At 27.4% G+C, this 25,713-nt stretch overlaps 1 protein-coding gene and 1 long non-coding RNA gene across 16 annotated transcripts in view; one reads left to right on the top strand and one right to left on the bottom strand.

The window, feature by feature from the left end:
• The window catches only part of LOC127285747 (transcription factor 12), a 295,386-nt gene that overhangs the window by 65,019 nt on the left and 204,654 nt on the right, over nt 1-25,713 (top strand). For all 15 annotated transcript variants that reach the window (XM_051311915.1, XM_051311899.1, XM_051311903.1 and 12 more), the window contains exons 4-5: nt 186-217; nt 3,248-3,292. In XM_051311915.1, the coding sequence (XP_051167872.1) occupies nt 186-217; nt 3,248-3,292 (77 nt within the window). The remainder of the gene's footprint in view (nt 1-185; nt 218-3,247; nt 3,293-25,713) is intronic.
• On the bottom strand, nt 11,925-13,290 carry LOC127285788 (uncharacterized). Its single transcript, XR_007843631.1, has 4 exons — nt 13,176-13,290; nt 12,412-12,560; nt 12,176-12,317; nt 11,925-12,087 (listed from the first exon to the last, which is right to left on the bottom strand). It is a non-coding gene; the product is annotated as an uncharacterized LOC127285788 (long non-coding RNA).

Genomic DNA, 25,713 nt, shown 5'->3' with positions numbered 1-25,713 from the left:
AAAAATTTGAAAAAAAACATGAACCTCTTTTTTCAAAGGTATAAAATGGTAAAAAAAATTTGAGCTAAATCGAAGATGTCAAATTCAACAATATATATTGGTTTGGCGTGGACCGTCCCATAGTAATTTTATAGAATTGCGCATTCTTTTTTGATTTAAATTAATATTTGATTTTTTTTTTACAGGCACAGTTACAACACCGAAGAGGAAGAAAGATGTAAGTTTATATTTTTGTGTTAATATTATTGTCTTGAATTTTGTTAACGTTTTATTTTTTTATTTCTGAATTATTGTCATTCTTTTTTTTTAATTTTTATCATGAAATTTTTGAAATTCAAAGGGTCAAACCATTATATTTCAACTAAAGTGGTCGCTGACTAATTTTTAAAAATTATAATACTTTGCAGGAATGATTTTGAAGTTATCAAGATCACGAAATGAAAAGAATTTTATTAAAAATTTAAATATTTATTGTAAAATATGAATTTAAAGTATATGAGGTGCTAAAAACTGTCAATTTTTTAGCCATTAGAAAATATGCAAAAAAACATAGAATTTACCATAAAAATAAAAAAAAATTATTGGAATTTACTAAGAATGAATTAATTTATCATTATCAATTGATATAATTATTTAAAGATGTGAAGTAATATATAAAATATGATTTCCAAGTGCACCTGTCAAATAACCTAATTTTGCGATTTTTATTCATTAATTATAAAAAATAGAAAACATTAAATTAAATAAAAACTTACCAAATATGAAGTTCTTGCCATAAACTTTTAGAATTTCTTTGCACTTTTCTTCTTTTCTATTCATAAGTATGAAAAATTTAAAAAATAAAATAGCTACTTTGTCTATTTTCACTATTTTTGAAAGTCAATAACTTTCTTGGAGAAAAATGAAAAAATATGGGGTTTCGAAAATTATTTAAATACACACTACATATACATTCACTGAAAATTTCGCATTGGTCCCGAAGCTATTTTCGAAGATAAAGTAGATTAAAAATTTCGTATTTTTTAGGCTATATGGACATGGATTTTAAATCAATGTGAAGGTGGTTCACTGGTGACGACAAACTTCACATTGATTTAATACCTTTAAAACCCATGTCAATATAGCCTAAAAAATAAGAAATTTTTAATTTACTTTATCTTCGAAAATAGCTTCGGGACCAATGCGAAATTTTCAGTGAATGTATATGTAGTGTGTATTTAAATAATTTTCGAAACCCCATATTTTTTCATTTTTCTCCAAGAAAGTTATTGACTTTCAAAAATAGTGAAAATAGACAAAGTAGCTATTTTATTTTTTAAATTTTTCATACTTATGAATAGAAAAGAAGAAAAGTGCAAAGAAATTCTAAAAGTTTATGGCAAGAACTTCATATTTGGTAAGTTTTTATTTAATTTAATGTTTTCTATTTTTTATAATTAATGAATAAAAATCGCAAAATTAGGTTATTTGACAGGTGCACTTGGAAATCATATTTTATATATTACTTCACATCTTTAAATAATTATATCAATTGATAATGATAAATTAATTCATTCTTAGTAAATTCCAATAATTTTTTTTTATTTTTATGGTAAATTCTATGTTTTTTTGCATATTTTCTAATGGCTAAAAAATTGACAGTTTTTAGCACCTCATATACTTTAAATTCATATTTTACAATAAATATTTAAATTTTTAATAAAATTCTTTTCATTTCGTGATCTTGATAACTTCAAAATCATTCCTGCAAAGTATTATAATTTTTAAAAATTAGTCAGCGACCACTTTAGTTGAAATATAATGGTTTGACCCCAAAATTAAATAAAAGATAAAATTGTAAATAGGAAAAAAGAGGGAACTATTCAAGTCAAAGAACATAATTGCCAAGTTTGATGAAGATTCGTTAATTTGTTTAGAAGTTATAAACGATTTTTGATTTTTTTTTTTTGGGTCATTCCGTAATAATTATATGCTTTTTTTCCCTAAATTTTTATTTCTTCGCCTTTAAAGAATGTCGATCATTACAAAGAACATAATTACCAAGTTTCATGAGGATCTGTTAATTTGTTCAGAAGTTATAAACGTTTTTTTGAATTTTTTTGGGGTCATTCCGTGCGTAATATTTATACACTTTTTCTCGTAAATTTATATTTTTTCGCCTTTTAATTGAAAAGAACATAATTACCAAGTTTCATAACGATCTGGTAATTTTTTTTTGGAGTAATAACCGTTTTTTAGATTTTTTGGGTCATTCCATAACAATTGTATGTTTTTTTTTCTAAATTTGTATCTTTCCACAATAAAAAAAATGCTATTTAACGTAAAGATCCTAATTATCAAGTTTCATAAGGATCTGTTAATTTGTTTGGAAGTTATAAACGTTTTTCGGATTTTTTTTGGGGTCATTCCGTGTAATATTTATACACTTTTTCTCGTAAATTTATATTTTTTCGCCATTTAATTGAAAAGAACATAATTACCAAGTTTCATAACGATCTGGTAATTTTTTTTTTTGAAGTAATAACCGTTTTTTAGATTTTTTTGGGTCATTCCATAACAATTGTATGTTTTTTTTCTAAATGTGTATCTTTCCACAATAAAAAAGTCTATTTAACGTAAAGATTCTAATTGCCAAGTTTGATAAAGATTCGTTAATTTGTTTAAAAGTTATAAACGTTTTTTGAATTTTTTTTGGGTCATTCCGTAAAAATTATACTTTTTTTTCCCTAAATGAGCGTTTTTTCAACTTTTCCCAGAAATTCAAAAGTTTGGTGTTTCTTTTCAGCGGTTGAGGGTGGGGGGGGGGTAATACATAACCGACTGAAATTAAAAAAAACTGTCGATTTTTCCCTTTTTGGTGTTTATTATGGCTTTTATTCGTTTACGCAATTATTATTATGTGCCAAGGGCTTTTATTGAATTGGCGTATATCTCTATACACATTGCGTATGACAAATGCAATAACACACAAATACAAATGACTTGAAATCGATAGTGTCTCTGATAACCATGTTTAATAATAATAATAATAATAATAATAATGACAATGATAATATAATTACTATATTATTATCACTATATCTCATTATAATCAAAGTATCAAACACATAAAATTCATCATTTATACTGTTCAATTTCACAATTTATTGAAATTAATTTATTACTAATTAAATTTTTTTTTTAAAAGTTATTGCTAACGAGAGAATAATAGTTAATTAATTTTTCTGTTTTTGTTTTTGTCCTGTAGAATCTTGAACCGACAGATGGAGAAGTCGTCACAACACAACATTGGGTGAGTTTTTATTTAATGATTTTTTTTTTATGTATATTATTAGCAATTTTTTAATTTTTCTTTTCTTATTCTACAATTTTTTTTTGTTTTTTAATATTTGTTAAAAAAACAGAAAAAAAAAGTTTCATGACTAACTGGGGCAGAAGTTTTTTTTTTTTTTTTTAAATACTCGCGTTGGACTTCGTAGAGTCACGTGGATAATCGTTTTACCATGCGACGCCTCCACGCTCGCGTCTCCGTGACATTTTCCCATGCGCCTATATTCGCTCCCTTCCGTTCTCTCGTAATGCAGATTTTTTTTTCCCTAAACTCTCTGTCTCTCTCTTTCTCTCTTTTTTTTTCTCTCGACCACTTTTTGCGCGCCTGCCCCACCTACGAAAACAACAACTCTGTTCGTTAGCGTAAACGAGAAATGACAATTTATTGTCCATTACATTGGTCTTGATTTGTAGAAATTATTTTTTGAAACAATTATTTACGTTTTTAACGTAAAATTATGTGAATGACGTAAAAATAGACAATCGGCTAAAGTCACGGCGTGAAAGTAGACAAAAGGACTAAAGTCACGTCACTTTACGGCGGGAAAATAGATATTTGGCTAAAATCACATCATTTTACGTTTTAAGACTCTGAATTTAGACGCAAGTTCCAGGGATTGCCACTAGATTTGAAGCTACGTTAGACAAAAAATAACCTTAAATTTAAATCTAATTTTGGCGGGAAATTTCCTCCCCAAACATAAAAACAACGAACATAACCTCAAAATTTATGTGAATATTGACTGTGAATATTGCCGCAAGTCCCCATAATTGCTGCTGGGTTCAAAAACCAGACGAGGATATTTTTTTTCGAAATCTTTATGAAAAATAAGAAAATACGTATGTTTTTATTTTTTGTTATTTTAATAAAACTTATGAAAGTTATAATTTTTTAAAAATTTAACTTCGTCGTAGTAGCCGAATATTTTTAAATGGCGTTCTTATTTCTTTTCTATATTCTATATATCACAATAGAAAAAATTAAAAAGAAGAAAAAAAACTATTTTAATACTTCCTTTTTTTTACTTTAATTGTAATTTTTTGTTAGAAAATTAATTCTACACTTTTAAATTATATTTTTATTATTATTATTTTCCATACTCGACGTTACTGAATTTCTGCCACTCGGTAGAATCGAATTATCAAATTTTTATCGAATTCCATTCAATATATACGTTTTTATTAACAAAAAAAGAGACGAGGTGGAAGAATTTTCTAACCTCAAAACAATAATAATGATAATAATAATAATTATAATTATTATTTACATTATTATTGTTTTTATAACGTGAAAGGTCGATGTTTTTGAGGTTATAGACCGTAAACATTAGCTGAAAATTCACGATTGTTGTTTAAAAGGTGAACATAACCTCAAAATTCATATAACTATAATAGTCATTTATAGGTGAAAAAAACCACTGGATTTTAATTTATGTCAGGTCAGCTTAAATTTGACGTGAGACTAAGTCACATATATATGATAAAAAAAAATTGCCTACGAATATAACCAAAAAAATTATATGGCGAAAAGTTCAAGTTAAGAGGCGAATATAAGTTGGAAGTTGGATTTCATAGATTCAGAGGCAATTTTAAAATAAAATGTCAAATAATAAGGTTATAGGGCGAACATAACTTTAAAATTAACCCTTAACTGGCACAATTCGAACGTAAATGGCACAGTGGGTCTGCTGGACCCGACGTATTCAAAAGTGTATTGTACAGTCGGTATTGAATATTTTTGCACAAAAATTTAATATGAGGTAGCTTATGATGTGTTTTTTTTCAAAATTTCATTAGTTTTACAGGGATTAATTTATTTTAAGTTCAAAAAAATTGTGAAAAATAAAAACGTAAAAATTGAGTGTTTTTACTTGAAAATTCATGAGTTATTTAAATTTTAATATTATGACTTAAAAATTTAAGGTTATATTATTCTTCAAGGAAAAAATTACCACAACAGCAGAACTTGCAAAAAAGGTATTTATTTTGTAGAATAAAATGTGATTTTTTAGGTTAAAATTAAAAATTTATACTTATTAATGTTTGAAGCTAATTTATTCTTTTGTATCGAATTAGTTGTAGCAAAAAACTTAGAAAGTTATACTTATATGTCAAACTAATATATTAAAATATAAAAAAGTATTCAAATTCAATTAATTTGAGGGAGAAAAAATACTCGGGTCTACTAGACCCATGGTGTCAGTTAAAGGTTAAAAAAAGTTCAAATTTAGATTTAGAAATAAATTCAATTTTTCCGTAATTATGTATTTATTCTAATGTATTATATTTCTATATATATATTTTTGAATGTAAAGTAAATGACACGAATTTACTTCGAAAAATGGTCAGTCTCTTTTTCGAGGGTACCAATAACATTTAGAATATAGGGTTCTCCCTCTTTCGACGTTCTTTATGGGATTTTGAGAATTTGCCGAGGCGACCATTAATCACAGACCTCTCTCTATATAGCATATAAGTACCTCGTGAAACTCTCGTGGGTCATGAAGAATTTCAAGTCACAAGATCAATTAACCCCCTTTTAACGGCGTCGACGTCATTATATTGTTTTCCACGTGAAACGAACAATTTCTCAAAACTCTAATAAAAATCAAAATCGCACCCTTCAAGCATTTAAGTGTGTGTCATTGTACCTATTTACGAAAAAAAAAAAAAAGAGAAAAACGAATTTTAACCTCTCGACTAAACATTGAATTCTCACAAATCACGCCAACTTCACATAAAAATTATTTGAACAATAATATAAATATATATATATATATTTAGAGGAATTCAATAATTTTTAAATGTATAAGAAGAAAGAAGATAAAATGATTCTAAATTATACTTTAGGGTTAAAAATTATCCTTTAGGAAAGATTACTAGGAATTTTTAAATTTCTTTTAAAAGACGAGGCGAATAAATTTTTTCTGAAAAATTTTTAATGAAAGTAATAATCAATTTGTCCTAAATTCGATTGGTACAATCAAATTAGTATATAACCTAATTTTCACTTGGTTATGAATACTACGTATCACTGAAAAAATTAATTTATCAGAGCAAAAATTTGGTTGGACCAATAAAAAAATTTTGTCTTTATGAGAGATTTAAACTAATTGTTCTAAGATACGAGAGCGAATTAAATTGTTTGGTTGTCGTAACCAAAATTTTGGTCAGGACAACAAACGATCATTTGGTTTTTTAGAACAAACTATTTTTTTGCTTAACCAAATTATTTTCTTGTCATAACCAAATTTTGATTTGGAATTTAAAAAATGTTCAAGCAAATAAATTTTTGTTGGCCCAACCAAATGTTTGGTTAAGATGACTCTAGGACTTTGTTTCAATTTTGTTACAAGAACCAAAAAATTTTCTAACCAAAATGATTTTGTTGCAAATAAAAAATATTTTTTTTTTCACTGTAAATTCTGGTTAATTTAAATTTTTATTAAATTCAAAAAACATAAAGTCAAATAAAGTAAAATTCCAACTAATTCACATTATGAAATGATGCGCCTCATAAATTTCTAAAAGAAAAATTTATTTTTGTTTTTTTAACTAAGCACAATTGTTGCATGACAATCACTATAATCGTCATCACAATAGAGAACCCAATAAAAGGCATATAATTCGAGTCGTACGCGAAGAGTAAAAAAATTAAAATAAAAAAAAAAAATATATATATATATATACATATTTATATCGAGTGACTACCATTATCTATGAGGCCATTGTCCAAATATATATGTGTATATTTCTTGTAAAGTTATATAGGTATAACCATGATGGCTTTTGGTTCTTTTTAAACGCCATGAGCTCCAAGAAATTCCTTGAGGCAACGAATTAACACGAAACGAGTCCAGAATTCTCTTTCTCTCTTTCTCTCTCTTGCGTCGGCATTCTATCGTTTCGTCTGGTGGGGCGAGAGAGTGAAGATGGTTCCACGGTCTGGCGACCGCAGCACGCGACACCATATGGTATCCCGATATCCGTGACCCGAGAGCACATGCACTCCACTTCGTGCAGCCAACCTTACTCAGCTCATTGTCAGTAAAAAAATAACCTTCTCACTACAACACACAAATATATATGTATATATTACACAATTCTTATTATTAGTATTTTCTTAGAGAAAACATTCTGACTATTCAGTATTGGATATAGATTACAAAAAAAAACACAAATTTAAAAGGTAAAAACAACCTTGTTACGATTGTACCTAAAGAAATCGTTAAAACCATACCCTGTTACAATTGTACCCGAAAAAAATAGGTACAACCGTAAACTTTTACAACAATTACTCTGTTTCAATCTACCACTGTTATAATCGTATTCTGTTACGGCCTACCCTGTTACAACTGTACCCTGCCATAATCATTACTATATTTCAATTGTACCCTGTTACAACCGTACCCAAATAAACCGTTACACTCCGTTATTGGCGATTCAAACAGCTACACTAGCGCCACAGTTGAACTAATTTAGGCGTGACTCGCTCTAAAGCAGTCTCTGTTTTGACAGTTTATTTCAAATTATTTAATTATTCTGATATTTTTATTGCGTTTGTAAAATTATTTTTAAGCGTTAAATAAAAAAAAATAATTTAAAACACATGGAGTGCTACAGAGCGAGTCACGCCTAAATTAGTTCAACTGTGGCGCTAGTGTAGCTGTTTGAATCGCCAATAGCCATATAATATTGTTATCGTATTTATAGTTACAGCCCTACTCTGCACCAAAAAAAAAAGATTTTTCAAAATTCTAAATGGCTGATCCAATATGTTGGATGACAATATTAAGAATTGATACACTGAGAAAAAAAATTTAGTGTTTGCAACAAAATTGTTATTTGGTTAGGCAATTATGGTTCTTGTAACCAAATTTTGGTTGGCTGAAACAAAGTCGTAGAGTTATCTCAACCAAACATTTGGTTAGGCCAACAAAATTATTTGGTTGGACATTTTTAAATTCCAACCAAAATTCAGTTACGATAACAAAATAATTTGGTTAACACAACAAAATAGTTTGGTCTAAAAAACCTTTGATCAAGCAATATTTTTGTTGATCATAACAAAAAAAATTTGGTTGAGCTAACCAAACATTTTTGTTATGCCAATAAAAACACTCAACCAAATTTGTTGATTGACTAGTTTAGTTTCTTAAATACCAACAAAATATATATTTGATAATAAAGATAATAAAGAAATTAGTGTAATGGAAAATAATAAAAATCTAATTTCACTTTGTGTTCCCATTAAATCCAAAGTGGGTAGTGGGAGGGGAAGACGGTTTGAGTTATAATCATCGTTCGATAGTGTGCAATTTAGGTATATTATATATATATATATATATACAGATGAATCCTGCACTGCTGCAATAAACCCCACATATACGAACTGAAAAAGGGCGAGGAAATGGAAGCCCTCGACGAAGGTTATATGAACGGTGCTAAACGAGGGTCTCTAAGGATCCATGGGAGCAAGTTTCTAATGCCCCCCTGGCGATACTCTCGTCCATATCCTAATAGAAATGTAATCGCACTTGGTCTTTCTTACTGAATAAATTATATTATTGAGCTTTAAGCTTTACTCTCTTTCTCTCTCTCTCTCTCCCTTTTTGTCATCATATGGATTAAAGGGCGTTATTTCCCTTTATTGTCAACATACACTCATCTTCCTCACTCCTCCATCTTATAAATTATAATAAATAATTATAAGTCTTTTTATTATTATTAGCATTTTCAATGTTTTCACATAAAAAACCAAGTCTCATTTTTGTTGCAGTTCAAAATGAGTAGCATACATTTTGAGAACAATTTTTTTCAATATATTAGCTACGATCTTTATCGACCCACGAAATCATTTTTACACGGTGAGAAATAGATGATACGGGGTACTATCTAAATAGTACCAGGTACTATAAAGTTAACAATATTCATACCCATGTTTTTGCAATATAATTTGATACATCACATCCTCGAACCATAAAATTAACAATACACAGGTGTTTGGAAAGAAAAAAAAGTTTGCCTATGATGCCAAGAAAAATCATTTTTACCTGGTGGTTCCTTAGCACCTCCTGAAACGAGAAAACTTAACCCAAAAATCGTAGCTGTTCATTTAGAGAAGTTTGGAAATTTTTTCAAAAAACTTGTTTTCTAAGGGTCAGAGATAAGTTTTAAATTATGTTAATGATTTTTATTTTTATTTATGTGCCTGGTTTCACATATTTGTCAAAGCATTTAACCCACTTGATAATATGCACAACATTATTTAAAGTAAATGGCAAACACGAAAAAAAATCTCAATAATAAGGAAGTGAAGTTACACCAGACGGTTTACGAGGGCCACAAATATACTTTGAATATGTTGATGCATTAAAAACAAAACGACGATTTAGTTTCAGTTGGTGTCTAACTGCGATAGTGTGACAAACATTTACTCGACTTTTTGATGCATGTGATGTTACTTTTCCTTCTTAATATGTTTGCTTTCAAAACGGATTGATGAGGTTTTACATAGCGGTCCCATTAATAACATTATTCGAGGATAGTGTACGAGAAAATGGTGTTTTAGAGTTAAACTATTAGGGTACAGTTGTCTTAAGAGTGTTAAATACTCTGTTATTAAAAACTCTAAACAATGATGCAAACCCTTTTGATGACTTTTGGCAGAAACTATGTCAACGATTTTTTTCAATATTATTAATAACCGCCAATGTCTATTATCTCGTGGTACTGTATCTCCTAAAATGATCCCAAGATTCATTATTAATGTAAAACATTCAGAAGCGCTCATTGATAATTGTGCATTTTTTAAGTGTTGCTCCATTATCTCTGGAGGTTTTTGATCTTTTTCAGCTGAACCATAATGGAAACCAAGTATTCTTTGATTTAAAGTATCTATTGAAAATAGTTTAAGATTATAAACAAAATAATTCAGTACTTTAGCAATATCTCTTTGAGCAATTCCTTCAAGTATATCATGCATCCAATCCACAGCAATGTTTTGCGTTACATGAAAGTTTAATGAATTTGTGTGAAAAATTGACTTTTCCTTAATGCCACTTTTAGAGAGATTTTTTTTCTTTTAACCCATTTTCATAATTATCTACATTTCTTACAGCACAGTGTTTTTCAGAAAATACAGAATTAATGTCATTTTTGTGAATTAGACGAAATCTACAAGGGAAATTGGCTAAGAAACATTCGGAAAATCCAAGAATGGAATGAACTCCTAAGTTATCTTCTAATATCAAAACTAGTGAAAAAAATACGGTTAATTTTCGTGATAAATGTTCAAAAGTAACACCTACAGTTTCAAGAATATGAAGTTCATCAATTATTTTTTGAAAGACAACTTTATTTTGGAAAACTTTACGATCTATTGTATTAAACAACATAAAGAGAAATATGTTTTCTAATTTTGATTGAAATTCAGGAGGCACAGAAGGAATTGAAACATACACAGCTCCACATTTTGATATACCGGCATGACTTCCAAGAGGGTTATTCGTTTTGTAATCGTCAAAATATAAAATTAATGGCAGTTCGAAAAATTTGGTCAAAACCAAAAGAATTGGTATAAAAGAAGCAAATACAGGAATTTTTCGCAAAATTTGAACACCATTTGTTTCTTGAAATTCATCTCTTTCGCCTAATTTTTCATGAGTGGAAGGAATGTAAGTCCCATGCGTTTTAAAATGTTGAAAAATTAAATACTCTGAATTTAAACCATGAAAAGGATTTTTAAATTTGACTTTGTTTTAACTAGTGATTCTGAATTTTCTCCCAATACTTCTAATCGATTCAAGACGTGAACTTCAAATAAACAATGAAGCATCTATTTTTAAACAATTAGATAATACATCAAGAACAGTTCCATCTTCTTCATTATATTTCCGAGTGAAAGTATTAAACGTACTAATCTCTGCTGAATCAAAACTTTTATATCACTATGATTATCAGATTCATCAGAATTAAAGGCATAAAAAAATTCAAAGATTAAAAAATATTAGAAATAAATAATAAAAAATAACACGTAAATTAATATTTAGGTTGTTTATTTAAAATACCTTTAGTGATTGTATTAATTAATGATCGCAATTGAGTTTCAAAGCGGTCTGTGGTGTTTGTGATGTCATATCCCAGATATTGGATACACATCCAAACAGAAAACGCTGCTTTTGGATATTTAATATCAACAGCGTAAAATAATTTAAAAGCAATATCCAATGCCTCAAGTGGTGATTCTAATTGAAATCGAATGTCGTTTACAATAACGTAAACTGCTTCAAGATTTCTAATTTTTCCTACGAAAACCAAAAGCGGTTGCAGTGGTGTCTTTGTAGCACTAAGAATTTTTCTTATTTCTTTTAATTTATTTTGCACTTTAGATGTAGTCTGTAAAAAAAATTATGTTTCTTAATCACCTTAACTGTTAAAATTTATTTATTTTGATATTGAAATTTCAGTGTAGTTAAATTTAACTTCAAAATAGAGTAATAATTGAAATATAAATTCATTATATTTATTAATTATTTGCTGCAAGAGATGTTAAAAGAATTTTATTATTGTTATGAAATCTCACTGGGACAAGCAAAATGAACGATTCTTGTATTTCATTGCACGTAGATTTTGAAGTATTTTCAGATGAATCGCTGTCCTTATCTGATTTTTTTGCCCTTGGCTCATCTCCGTATTTCAAAAATGATGGTCTTATAAGTTTCGGCAGTAAATAAAGAACCACTGCATCTTGTTGCTCTGTAAAATGAAACAAAATTCTGATAAAAAAAGCAATATTATAAGCATAGGGAACTAATTTATTTATTTTGTATTTTAGAAAATGTACCTTCTGACAATTTTTCAATATTGTAAATTGACTCTTTGTCTTCATTACTTTTTAATTTGCTTCTTAGCAAAAGTGCAATTTCCTGGCGAATATCTTTTCAAATGTGGTTATTTGGAAAAATACAGTTGAAATCAATGTTTATCTGTTTATAAAGAAATTAAGTATTAGTATCTATTAATAAAACCTATGTTACCAAAAATGGGTTAATAAGATATAAGAAACAAACACATATTTACCAAATCTGGACCAGCATTTAAACCAAGACATCTATATTTTTTGAAATAATTGTAAATCTCTGTTTCGTTTTCTATTAAATTTTTCCTTCTTGCTTCATGCGTTAATTTTCAATTTTCTTTTACCGTACTCTACGGTTCAATGTAAATCTCTAACCAATCAAAAAATTAATTTTTATTATTTTAAAAAATAGATTTCGATAAATAAAAAATATTTTACAATTACACTTGGGTTCAAAGATTAATTTTTCAAAATTATTTATTAATTAATTTTCATTGCGTGTCTTCAGACCAGCCACTATTTTGAAAAGTGACGTCTCGCTCTACGTCACAAGTTGGACTGCCTTATACATACCAGTGACAGTAAATTATTTAAATTTCAATACATATTCTTGACAAAAAAATAATTTTACTTCCATATTGAAAATTCTTTAATTTTCACTAATTTTTTCTGATTTTATTTACAAAGTATTTAAGTAAATACCTTGCATAAATATTAAAATTATTATAAAATAATTTCGTCCTTTTCTAAAGTTTACGTTGATTTATAGAAGCATTTGAGTTAGATAAGGGCGGAAAAGAGAAACGGTCAACAAGGCAAGCTTTAAGGCTTTGAATTTTACTATTTCGCCTAAAGCCGACCCTGCATCAATGGTTAAGACGCTTCTATTGGCACAGGGAGAATTAAGCAAAGCGACGCTATCGAGATTTCTCGAAAATATTAAAATAAAATTGTTTGGAATTATATTGAAATTATATTCTCTTACCTTGAAATTAATTCACTGGAAGGAAGATTATAATAAATATTTCTCACTTCACAAAAACTATATCACTATATACATGGATGCTGTCGTCTTGAGATGTCGATTACAACTAGTTGACACGTACATCATGGAGCCTGCGTCGTTACACGATGCACAAAACGTTTGTATTTAAATATATTGAATTTTTCCTATTTCATAATGATTTTTCAATAAATTTTAGGGTAAAAATAAGTTCAGAATAAGTATATATTTATATATTCTTTTTGTAAAAATACTCAGATAGGTTAAAATATTTACTGCTTTATACAACATGTGAAATATATTGTCGGAAGTACATTTAATCCTTTTCAAAATTGTGAAAATTGCTAAGAGAAAAATTATTTTTACTATGTTTTGATTTCACACAAAGTACATAATATAAAGACATTTTTTGATAGATCTATCGAGGGAAACTTACTTCAAAAACATGGGAGATAAGCGTCTACCTGACGAGCAAATATTCCCATGCTGCAAAGCACTTTCTCAAGCAGTATGCATTGCAAATCTTAATTTACTTACTCTGGAAATAATTGTCTACATGCATTTTGTAGCATTATGGATTTGACTTTTTCCTCTTTATTTGGGACTGTTTTGCTTTATTTTCTATAATATTTTATTGTTTCTAAATCGCATTTTATACGAAAGTTTGTATAATTAAACATTATAAATAATTATTATAATTAAAATTGTTAAATTTAAAAAGCAAAAAATTACATCATACATTTTAAATTTCTTCAAGTGTAACGCAAATTGTAATATCAACGTCAAGTTCAAAGTTAGAGTTTCTACTATGTAAGCATAGTTATTTTTAATTTCCATATATAATTTCTTACTCTTTTTATATAAAAAATTTCCTCTTTGCATAGAATTCAAGTATTTTTCCCATGCTGTCAAAGAATTATACCAAACTCCCTATCATTTTTTACTTTGTTTTTATTAACCTGTTTTCTTTGTGTACCCATATATCTACTTATATATTAGTATTAAAACAAACATAACCTCAATATTCAAGGTCCTAGGTCTCTACGATTTGGATTAAACATAACCTTAAAATTCAGGGGCATAAGTTTCTAGGATTTAAGGTCAGAGATCAAACATAACCTCAAAATTTTAGGGCATAGTTTTCCAGGATTCAAGGCCTTAGTTCAAACATAACCTCAAAATTTAAGTAAATAGGGCATGGGCCCCTTGGGTTCAACATAACTTTAAATTCCCCTGACCATGAAACGAACATAACCTCAAAATTTATATAAAATATTGATAATTTTAATATATGCAAGCCGCAATATAAATAGTATCAATCATACAACGAGAAAGGTTAACATAACATTGTACAAGTTTAGTATATTGTGTAATTAGAACAATAAATTTTTTATCTCAATTGAAATAAAAATGTAGACAAAATGTATATCAATCCCCCTTTCTCTCTCTCGATAATCTGCACAATTCGGGAACTTTAACCTCTGAGTCACACTACTTGACCGGATCATGAAAACGGGTTCACGTGACACATCCGTCATTTTGCCGTGTGTTACTTTGTTATACATATAGCAACATATTATTATTCGGAGCGATTTATGCAATAAGGTTATTGTGATAATAATGCAATAGAGAGGCTTGACGCAAAAAAAAAATTTTTTTTTTGATCTCTATTATCTGTCTCATTATTTATGACTGAACTGGAATGTCCGTCACAATGAATTCTTTTTTTTCTTCTTCTTAAAGCTCCATTATGCACAAAGTCAGATTATATTCATATGTAGTCAAACATACTGTTTTCTCAAACAATTGAGTCACACTCTTGGTCGTTTCCTATAATAAACAAAAAAAAAATTTAAACAATTTTTCGTTTCTATTAAACTTCAATGTGTGTAATAATAATATATCTTTTGTCAAACAATGGATAAATTTCTTTAATTCAAAGAAGATTTTTTTTGAAACAAAAAATCTTTTTTTGGATCATATACATTACTTTCCTATATATATATAGTGACGTGGCATTTTGCCATACACAATAATTTATTGTTATTTTTTTTATCACCCCATCAAAATGGTAATCTTCCTTTTTCCTAAAATAAATAAAATAATAAATTAGACAAAATAAGTAATTATTTAAATGTAAGAATAAAATTAAAGTAAAATAATAGATTAAACCTGCCAACTCGTCGAATCACTCTCGTATTATTTTAATAAATAAAATTTGTATACTCGCGTTCCAAAAATGATTTCATGTTATCACGAGAAATTGTCGACAATATCCAAATCCATGGTCGCTCATCTGTTACGAAGTCAGCAGGGGAAGTACTTCCTGGTGCACATATTTGGATGAGATTCCTGAATATTCAAGAGCACCAGGAATTCGAAAAAATATTGATTGTTTTGATCCTGTCACAATAATGGGGGGCAGCCATTTTGAATAGAGGACACCACTACGCTCTCTGGTAGAGTTGCGATCTACCTTACCAGCGACATCGATGAAATTTATCGACGCGTGATATATTGATTATCGACAAATAGAAAGTTATTAATTACTTTCACTGGGACTCACCATCAAAAAGGAAAGCGTGAAAGGTGACGCCGATTAGAGTCAAAGGTCAGCCATTTAAAATGATACTATTCTCGTTTTGATGGTGGTATCAGGCAGCACGCCAATTTAGTAAAAAATAATTGTGGTTATATTAAATCGACCATGTCAGGACGAGTTGCAATGCGTGGACGGCGACGCATTAACGGTGAGTCCCAGTGATTAATAAATTCCATTTCTCGCCAGATTGGCATAAAATAAAAAATAAAGTTTTGAAAATATTAAAAGTGATGTTTGCTCACCGCATGGCAAGCGGAATAATCTTGTTGTAAGTTCGGCCATAGGCCGAATACATTAAGTAAACTTTTCACCTGTTATTTTAAAAAAAAAGAAAGTAATAAATTAATAATAAAATTGAATAGTGGAATTTAAATAAATATTACAGTGAAATTAAATTCAGTGAAATAATTAATGTGTTTTTCTCCTTACCTCCCCCTCTCCGCGAGTTGTTAGGAAGTTTTCCTATCATTTTCTGAACTAGTCTGGTAAATATTTAAAATAATTAAATAATTAACTTTTTGTATATTTTTTATATAAAATATTCTGGCGCTACAATAAATTATTCCCTTATCAAATTAAAATAATTCAAAATTAACCTCAAAGTGTAGATAACATTTTTCTATTATAATTCATATCATAATAATTATTATTTTCCATTTTATTAAGACTTAATAAATTTTAATAATAATAAATAAAAATATAAAAATAGTCAATTATGTTATAATATATACATATATAACATATTATTATATTATTATAATTATTATTATTATTATTATTATATTATTCATAATTCGATACTTTTTGTAACGGTAACGGTAACGCTATATTAATTTTTTTTATCTTCATGTATAGTCGATTTTAAATCTGAAATTGATTTATATGTATACAGGAATCGACAATTGTTTGTATTGTAGTGAGGGAGATTCGTAATTGCATAGAATTCAGTTATAACCCTCCCTATCCGTATTATGTATATCTATATACGTTTTGTGTTTATACTTCATAACCTGAAAAATATGTCGCTCAGTAAATTATAAAAACAGTAAATCAAATTATATATATATATATATATATATATTACTTCTCCTATTTGTTTGATTAACCGAATTTTAATAATATTTTCCCCTATTAAATAATTTTGAATTAAACAAAAACTATTATTTTGAATCAAATTATTGAGCCTTAACTTTTCTGAAAATTTTTAATTTATTTTCGTCCCTTTGATCTGCCTATTTATTTTTAAGGTTATATTCTCCTCCTTGAACGTGATTTTGAGGTTATTTTCTTGTTCTTAAATTTTAAGGTCGAACTTTCCGAGGTTATATTCGCCTCTTAACTTGAACTTTTCGACATATATAATTTTTTGGTCTCACGTTAAATTTAAGCTGACCTGACATAAATTAAAATCGAGTGGTTTTTTTCACCTATAAATGACTATTATATTTATATGAATTTTGAGGTTATGTTCACCTTTTAAACATCAATCGTGAATTTTCAGCTAATGTTTGCCGTCTATAACCTCAAACACATCGACCTTTCACGTTATAAAAACAATAATAATGGAAATAATAATTACAATTATTATTATCATTATTATTGTTTTGAGGTTAGAAAATTCTTCCACCTCGTCTCTTTTTTTGTTAATAAAAACGTATATATTGAATGGAATTCGATAAAAATTTGATAATTCGATTCTAATGAGTGGCAGAAATTCAGTAACGTCGAGTAAGGGAAAAAAATAAATAAATAATAAATAAATAAAAAATAAATAAAATAAGCATAGAAAATATAGTCTAGAATTAATTTTGCAACAAAAGATTACAATTAAAGTAAAAAAAAGGAAGTAAAATAGTTCTTTTTTCTTGTTTTATAATTTTTTCTATTGTGATATTTTCAACATAGCTCTCGCAAGACACTCGATACAACGAATTTGATACATTAACGTTTTACAATTTAATTTTGTTTGTGAAAATAAGAAAAATTTTAAATCAAAATTTTATTAAACATTTATGATATCATGTGACAAAATTTGATTCAAAGATTCATCGATATTCAACACTCTCAAATACTGTTGATTATTATTTAATCATTTTGCCATACAAACACATATATATCTATAGTTTGGTAAGAAGAAACTATATGCACTCTTCACAATAATATAGATAGAATAATTATTTTATTTTCATTTAAACATTCTTTTTTTTAGATTTGTAAAAAATATTGAAAAAAAAAATTTGAATTTTTTTTTATTTAATTTTACTTTTATTTGTTTTTTTATACAAAAAAAATTTTGTTTAATTAAAAGTTCGATTAAATAAAAATTCTGCTTTTATTTTTTTTTTAGAGAGATTTTGAGTTTTTTTGTACAAAAAAAAATGTTATCTATTTTCCATGAGGGAAAAAAAAATTCGCCATTCGTGTAAATCAAAGATAAGCATTTTTCAGATATATAAATAATATTGTGTGTGTGTGTGTGTGGGAGGGTTTAGTGACGCCTGTGAGCCTAGAAAAGTGACACGTGACGTTTGACACTACTATCTGATTTGTATTTCAGTCGACGACAAATCAATTACTAGAATCGCGTGCTGAACGAGAGAACTGCTTTCAGAAACGGTGCTTTTCGTTTGACGGACACCTGTTGCCATGTCGCTGTTGACGCTTTTGCTAGAATAGAGCCCATTCATCTTTCAAACCCTCTCAATTCAAAGCTTTCCTCAATTAAGTTTCCATTAAATGAAGAAAAAAGAAAAGAAAAAAAAATAACAAAAATAAACGAGAAAGAAATCCTAATAAATTCTATATAATAATTGATAAAATGATAAAACTTTAAACGCTTCTATTTTCAAGATTCTTTATTCGTATTTTATTTTTTTTCTTCGTTTTTTTTTTCATTTTTTAATACTTATTTTATTTTCTAATCATTAACTCATAAAAACTAATAAAACTCAAAAAAATGCATAAAAATAATAAAATTCATAAAAACTCATAAAAATCATAAAATTTATAAAAACTCATAAAAATCATAAAAACTCATAAAACTCATATGAACATAAAAACTCATCAACTCATAAAATAATAATTTTTTATATATAGTCCTTAAATTATTGGACAAAAATGTTTTCACACAATCTTTACAATTTTATAATCAAAATCTCAAATACCTACTCATAATTTTTTATATAACTCATAGGCTTTTTTTACTTCAATTTTTTTCAAATAACTCATAAATTCATATCAATAACTCATGAACTAATTTATCGTAAAATTCATAAACTCGAACTATAACGAAGTATATATATTTCATAATTTCAATTTCTCCTTGTAACTCATAAAAGCTTGACCTTACATTTTCTTATGTAACTTATAAATTCATAATCAATAACTCATAAAAATTCAAAAACTTATAAAACTCAAGAAAAATTATAGATTCAAATTTTGAATTATTATTTAAATTTTTACAATCTTATTTAAATCTTACAAATTGATAATCTTTTAAAGTCATGGACTCATAATTTTTGAAAAGAAAGTCTCAAAACTCTCAAACTAAACTTTTAATAAATAATCTATAAATTCCCAATTAATATCTCATTAAGTCAGAAGAGTTAACATTTACAATTACTTATAAATTTATAAATCAATAACTTATAAAAATTTATAATTTTGAATAACTCATAACTTTTGGTCTTCAATAATACTCATATAACCGAAAAACTGTAACTCATAAATGCATAGACTCACAATTCTTCATATAACTCATAAACTTTTACCATTAAAAATTACTTATTCAACTTAATTTTTTTCTCATATAACTTAAGAAATATAACTAATAAACTCTTAGACTCAATTTCCCATGAATCGTAAAAAATTTTAAAGTAATCAATTTATAAAAACTCATAAAATAGTATTTGACATATGGAATTGTGATTTACTTTATTTTCACATCGATTAGGTTTTGAACTTCGATTTCAAAATAAAATACTTTCTTTCAATCGCATGTTTCAAATATGATTTTTTGTGTTTTTATGAGTTACTAATTAAAAATTAACATAAATTCTAAAATTTTTAAACATACTTTTATCAAATAATCTTTAAATTTCTAATTATTAACTCATAGACTTATAATTCCTCATGTAACTCATAAACTCTAAAATTCTTAAACAGCCTACAAACTTATAAATTAATAACTCATAGAAACTCATAATTGTATGTAACTCATAAACAATTAAACTTAAATTTTTCTCATATAATCGAAGAACTATAACTCATTATTTCTTATACTCAAAATTTTCCATGAATCCTACAAAATTTTTAAATCAGCAACTCATAAAATCATGAATGGACGCACAAAATTATAATGAATTTTTATGAGTTACATTTATTAGAAATTAATAGATTATATGCGTGAAACTTTAATTTCATGAGTTTATGTGTCATATTTGAGAAATTATGAGTTATTTTTTTTATTAGTTGTGAATTATAAATTTACTAGTTGTATATGAAAAATTTTGAATTTTATTTAAAATAAAAATTTCTCTTAAAAATTTATGAGTTATATGAGCATTTATGAGTTATATTTAAGAAATTATGAGATTGTATAAATAAGTTGTTAATAATGAATTTTTTAGTTGTATATAAAAAGTTTCGAATTTAAAAATTTATGATTTATATGAGTATTTATGAGTTGTATTAGAGAAATTATGATTTTATGAGTTTCTTTGAAAAAAATAAGTTATTAATTATGAATTTATTAGTTGAATTGTAAAAAAATTTCAAATTTATGAGTTATATGAGCATTTTATGAGTTATAAATAAAACTCATAAACTCTTTTACTGAAAATTTTGCAATATTCGTCAATTCAATATTTAAAAAGTTTCAAACATTATACACGTATAATTCGTCTCGCTGCATCCGCATTCCTCATATGTCCTTTTGCGCTTTGCCTCTCTTTTGCCAACTTTTGTTCTTACGTGGTGGCCACTTCCTTCTTAAGGGGTCACTCTCTCCCTCTCTCTCTCTGTAAAATGTTTCCACCCCTCTTGCCCCTTATTATTCTCTCTAACTAAAAGAGAGAAAGAAAAAAAAGATTGTTTGTTTCTTTTACTTTCTTTGCGAATAAACGCGCCAATGTGTACAATGTACATAAAATGAGAGAGAGAGCCACGGGGCCTCAGATAGTGAGTCGTCGAGTTACACACTCGGTAAAACACCCGAGGCAGCTCGAGCAAAGCGAAGGCGCGATACCATCTCTACACACAATTTCTGCCACTATATATATATATATATAGACACACACCTACCGCAACGAACTGCTAATGCACGCTTACCACTCGCGTATAATGTGGACATGAGCTTGTACCGCCATGCACAGCCGGGTAGATATATTTTATGGATTGTTCATCATCGTGCAGAGCTTTAGGTTTATTCAACGATTTCATATGACAAATCATTGTAATCTTTTCATTATTATTATTATTATTATTATAACTCATAAACTTTATTAATTTCAATTTTTTCACCTACAGTTAATAAATTAATAACTTATCTAAAACTCATAATTTCTTAAATGCATAACTCATAAACTCATAGAATTAACGTATTTATCACTCTCTAAATCTGAATTAGTAAAAATTGTAAGATACGTCATTGTCGATATTCGGCAAATACGAAGGACGAATCGGTTCTTCTCGATTGTAATCAGTCTACGGCGATCTTCCGACTTATTAACACGTATTTGTAACGACGGAAATAAATGAACTTTTATTTAATATTGTGCCATTTTCATTTTAATCCTTACAAAATGTTTACTAATTTGAATTAGTGATTCACTTTTTGCTTCTGAATTAGTAAAATTTTACTAATTGTTAGTAAAATTTAACTAATTCAGAAGCAAAAAGTGAGTCACTAATTCAAATTAGTAAACATTTTCACTAATTCAGATTTAGAGAGCACATACCATCTATAAATTCCTAATTATAAACTCATAAACTTTTAAGACTTAAAATTTCTTCTGCACTCTAGAAAATTAATTAATCAATATTTCATTAAAAAAAACTCATAAAATCATATTTGACACATACAATTGATGGGTTGGATGCTATAAGGTGATACGCGCCACATTAATTAAATAACGCGCATCACCTTATAGCATCCAACTCCTTAATTGTATATGAAAATTTATTCCAAATTCTAATCTTAATTGATGTTTAAATAAAATATCTCATATTTTTATATATGTGTCAAATATGATTTTATGAGTTGCTGATTTATATAAATATATAGGATTAATGGAAAATTTTGAATTCTAAAAGTTTATGAGTTATAGTTCTTTGTTTACATATAAAAAAAAATTGAAGTCTAAAAGTTTATGAATTATATCAAAATTTTGAGTTTTTATTAGTTATTATTAAACATGAATTTGTTGGTAATATAAGAAATTTTAAATATTAAAAATTTATAAGTGACAACACTGTGACAAAAAATTCATAAGAATTATGAAACAAGATGTTATTTGCTGGAGAACTATACGTAGGATATTTAAAAAATATCGATTTTTTTTTAAAATGGCATGTCATTTATGACAAGAATGTCATTTTTCAAAGAAAATTCACACAAAAAATAGTTGTAGAATGGAAACGAATCAACCAATTTAAAAAATCCTATACGTACTTCCTTAAGGAATCACAGAAAATTATAAAGGTATTAAAATAAGCTGCAACGCTTAGTATTTTAATCCAATTTTGCTTATTTTAATACCAAAATGGATTAAAATAAGCAAAATTGGATTAAAATAATAAGCGTTGCAGCTTATTTTAATTTTCTGTGATATAGTGTCCTGAAGCTGCAGTCCAAATTTCAAGCAAATCCGTTAAAAACTGTGGGAGTAATCCGCAAATTTTAAAAACTCTATATAGTTTCGAGAAAAACGAGTTTAAATTTTTCGGAGGCGCTGATTCCCGTGCAGAAATTGACACTTTTCATCTCGATTACCGACCTGGCCCCCAATCCAATTTCCCGTTCTGGCCCCGGGTTAGTAAATTTCTATGGGCCCGACTAAGGCCAGGCTTGGTTACCATATTTAAAATTTTTAAAAAAACTAGTGAAAATACATTTATAGCATTTTATGACATTTTTTACTCTCTAAATCTGAATTAGTAAAAATGTTTACTAATTTGAATTAGTGACTCGCTTTTTCCTTATGAATTAGAAAAATTTTACTAATTATTTGTAACTTTTACTAAAAATTAGTAAAATTTAACTAATTCTAAAGCAAAAAGTGAGTCTCTCTTAAATTTTACTAATTGTTAATAAAAGTTACTAATAATTAGTAAAATTTTACTAATTCATGAGCAAAAAGTGAGTCACTAATTAAAATTAGTAAAAAAATTTTACTTATATGGTGGATGACCGAGGGGAAATTTACTAGTTAAAAACGTGTACACTTGACTACCGGTATTACACCTCATATTACCCTTATCACTAAATATTACACGTTATTACAGAGTATTACAAATTATTACAGAGATATTACAGAGTTTTTTGCCTTATTACAGCACTGTAATAACGCATTATTACACGGTATTACACGTTATTACACAAGTATTACAGGAAGAGTGTACACTTGACTACCTGAGTTAAATTACGAATATGACGTTAGTTTTTAATGTTTTCTTCAAAATTCAAAATGTTGGATTCAATATAGCGGAATTTTTTTTTTTAAATGGTCAGTTTTGCTTGAAACTTGTTACTGGGGGGTTTTTGGAGTTGCTCTTTACGAATATGACGTCAGATTTTCAAAATTTAAAATGGTATATTCAACATAGCGGACTACAAATTTTCAGAGTAAAGTTAAGGATTTTAAAAACTTAAGTTTTTTAAAAATTCAAAATGGCAGATCCAATATGGCGAATGACAAAATTAAAAATTTAACGGATTTACATGAAACCTTTAATTAGTAAATAAATAAATCGTGTTAATGAATTTATATGTATAGGGCGAAATTCCACCACGAAGTTAGGTTAGGTTAGGTTTTCTCAAAAACTGCCTGTAGGTGAGGGAAGGAGTTGGATTTTTTGAAAAATTTAAACAGTGAATTTTGATTTTTTTGAGAAGTTAAAAATGTGTATTTTTACTACAAAAAATATTGAGATGTCCTTGTTTGTTATTTTCGAGATATTAATTATTTAATTATTTAACGTTAACAAAAGATAAAATATTTTATATACAAATAAAGTTATCGTAATTCTGACGTTACCAATTGAAAGCTACCGTAATTCCGCATCCAACGAGCCCTATATGTGAAGAATTTTGGGTTAGTGGATTGTTAATAAATAATCGCATAACATTGCAATTGTTTATAAAAATCCCTCTAATTCAAAATAGTTCATATTAGTCTCGTTGGATGCGGAATTACGTCAGCTTTCAATTGGTAACGCTAAATTACGATAACATTATTTGTTTATAAAATATTGCATTTTTTATTAACATTAAATAATTCATTAATTAATATCTCGAAAATAACAAAAAAGGACATCTCAATATTTTTTGTACTGAAACTGCACATTTTGAACTTTCCAAAAAATCAAAATTCACTGTTAATTAAATTATTAAAAATCGTCACCTATATAAAATAAAAGTTATGAATTCTAGTTTTTTTAATAAAAAATTTTTTTAATGGCTTGTATCTAGAAAATGAGGTCCTACAAACACATTGACATAAATAAAAATCATTAACATAATTTAAAACTTATTTCTGACCCTTAAAAAACAATTTTTTTGGAAAAATTTCAAAATCACCCCTAGAAAGGGGTGAAACTTCTCTAAATGAACAGCTACGATTTTTGGGTTAAGTTTTCTCGTTTCAGGGAGTGCTAAGGAACCACCAGGTAACAATGATTTTTCTTGGCATCGTAGGCAAACTTTTTTTTACTTTCCAGACACCTCTGCCCATGGTAATGATTTCTGAATTCATTTTTTAATCATATTAAATTTTCTTACTTTGTCTTTCCGCCGAAAATTATTTTTTAAAAATAGTGTTTTTTCGACTTAAAACTAATGGGATGATATTTCTAACACCCTAAAAGGGACCATTTAAGCAAAAAAAAAAAAAATCGATTTTTTGAAAGTATTTGGGTGCGATGTTACCCTTTTTGAAAAAAATTAAGGTTTATTCCAATACCTCTTTAAAAGTTGTAGAAAAACGCCCACGCGCACATATCTACACGGAAAAAAATTTTCTGGTAATTCTTTAACGTCGATTTAGAGATTTTACATGTTCCTAAATTTGTTAATTCTACAGATATTTTCTGTAAGGATTTAACGCATGCGCGAAAACAATGCAGTGATTCGACTAAGGCTGAGTACGATTGAGTGCGAGAGGTTAAGGCGAATTTAGTGTTTTTATTATTATCATAGTGTCGTCAAGAAAGTTTAATTAAAAAGGAAACGTCTTAAGTATGTAAACATTATTATAGAAATAAATTATTAGAAATTTTTTATTTTAAAATTAACTGTAGTGATTAAGTGAGAAAAGTCGTTTGTTTCAATTTCTCGACATAAGAAAAAGTGGATTTATCATAAGTTTTGAAAACTTGCTCCTCATTTTTTTTTGTTAGAAAATTATTGAAGGATGAATTTATTTACATAGAAGTTATACTAATTTATACAATAATGTTCCGCGAATTTAATGTATTCGGAGGAGAATATAACCTATAAGAAATACTCTACCAAATATATATTATCCCCATATACTATACATAATTTGGTCACTCAACAGTTTTTAAGAACTGTAGCTCAAACTTGTATAGAATTAACAGATTTTAATGCCAATGATTCAACATATTTCTCTATTTGGAGAAACATCAGTAGATGGCGCAGGAGTTTCTGTAAATTCTACAGAAAATTTTTTTCCGTGTAAT

The sequence above is a fragment of the Leptopilina boulardi genome, unplaced genomic scaffold (assembly GCF_019393585.1).
Source record: "Leptopilina boulardi isolate dan_hultmark-lab unplaced genomic scaffold, ZJU_Lbou_2.1 LbouV2_341, whole genome shotgun sequence".
NCBI classification, from domain to species: domain Eukaryota; kingdom Metazoa; phylum Arthropoda; class Insecta; order Hymenoptera; family Figitidae; genus Leptopilina; species Leptopilina boulardi.
Note: the sequence above shows the minus strand (reverse complement) of the source record. Positions and strands in the feature narration are given on the sequence as shown.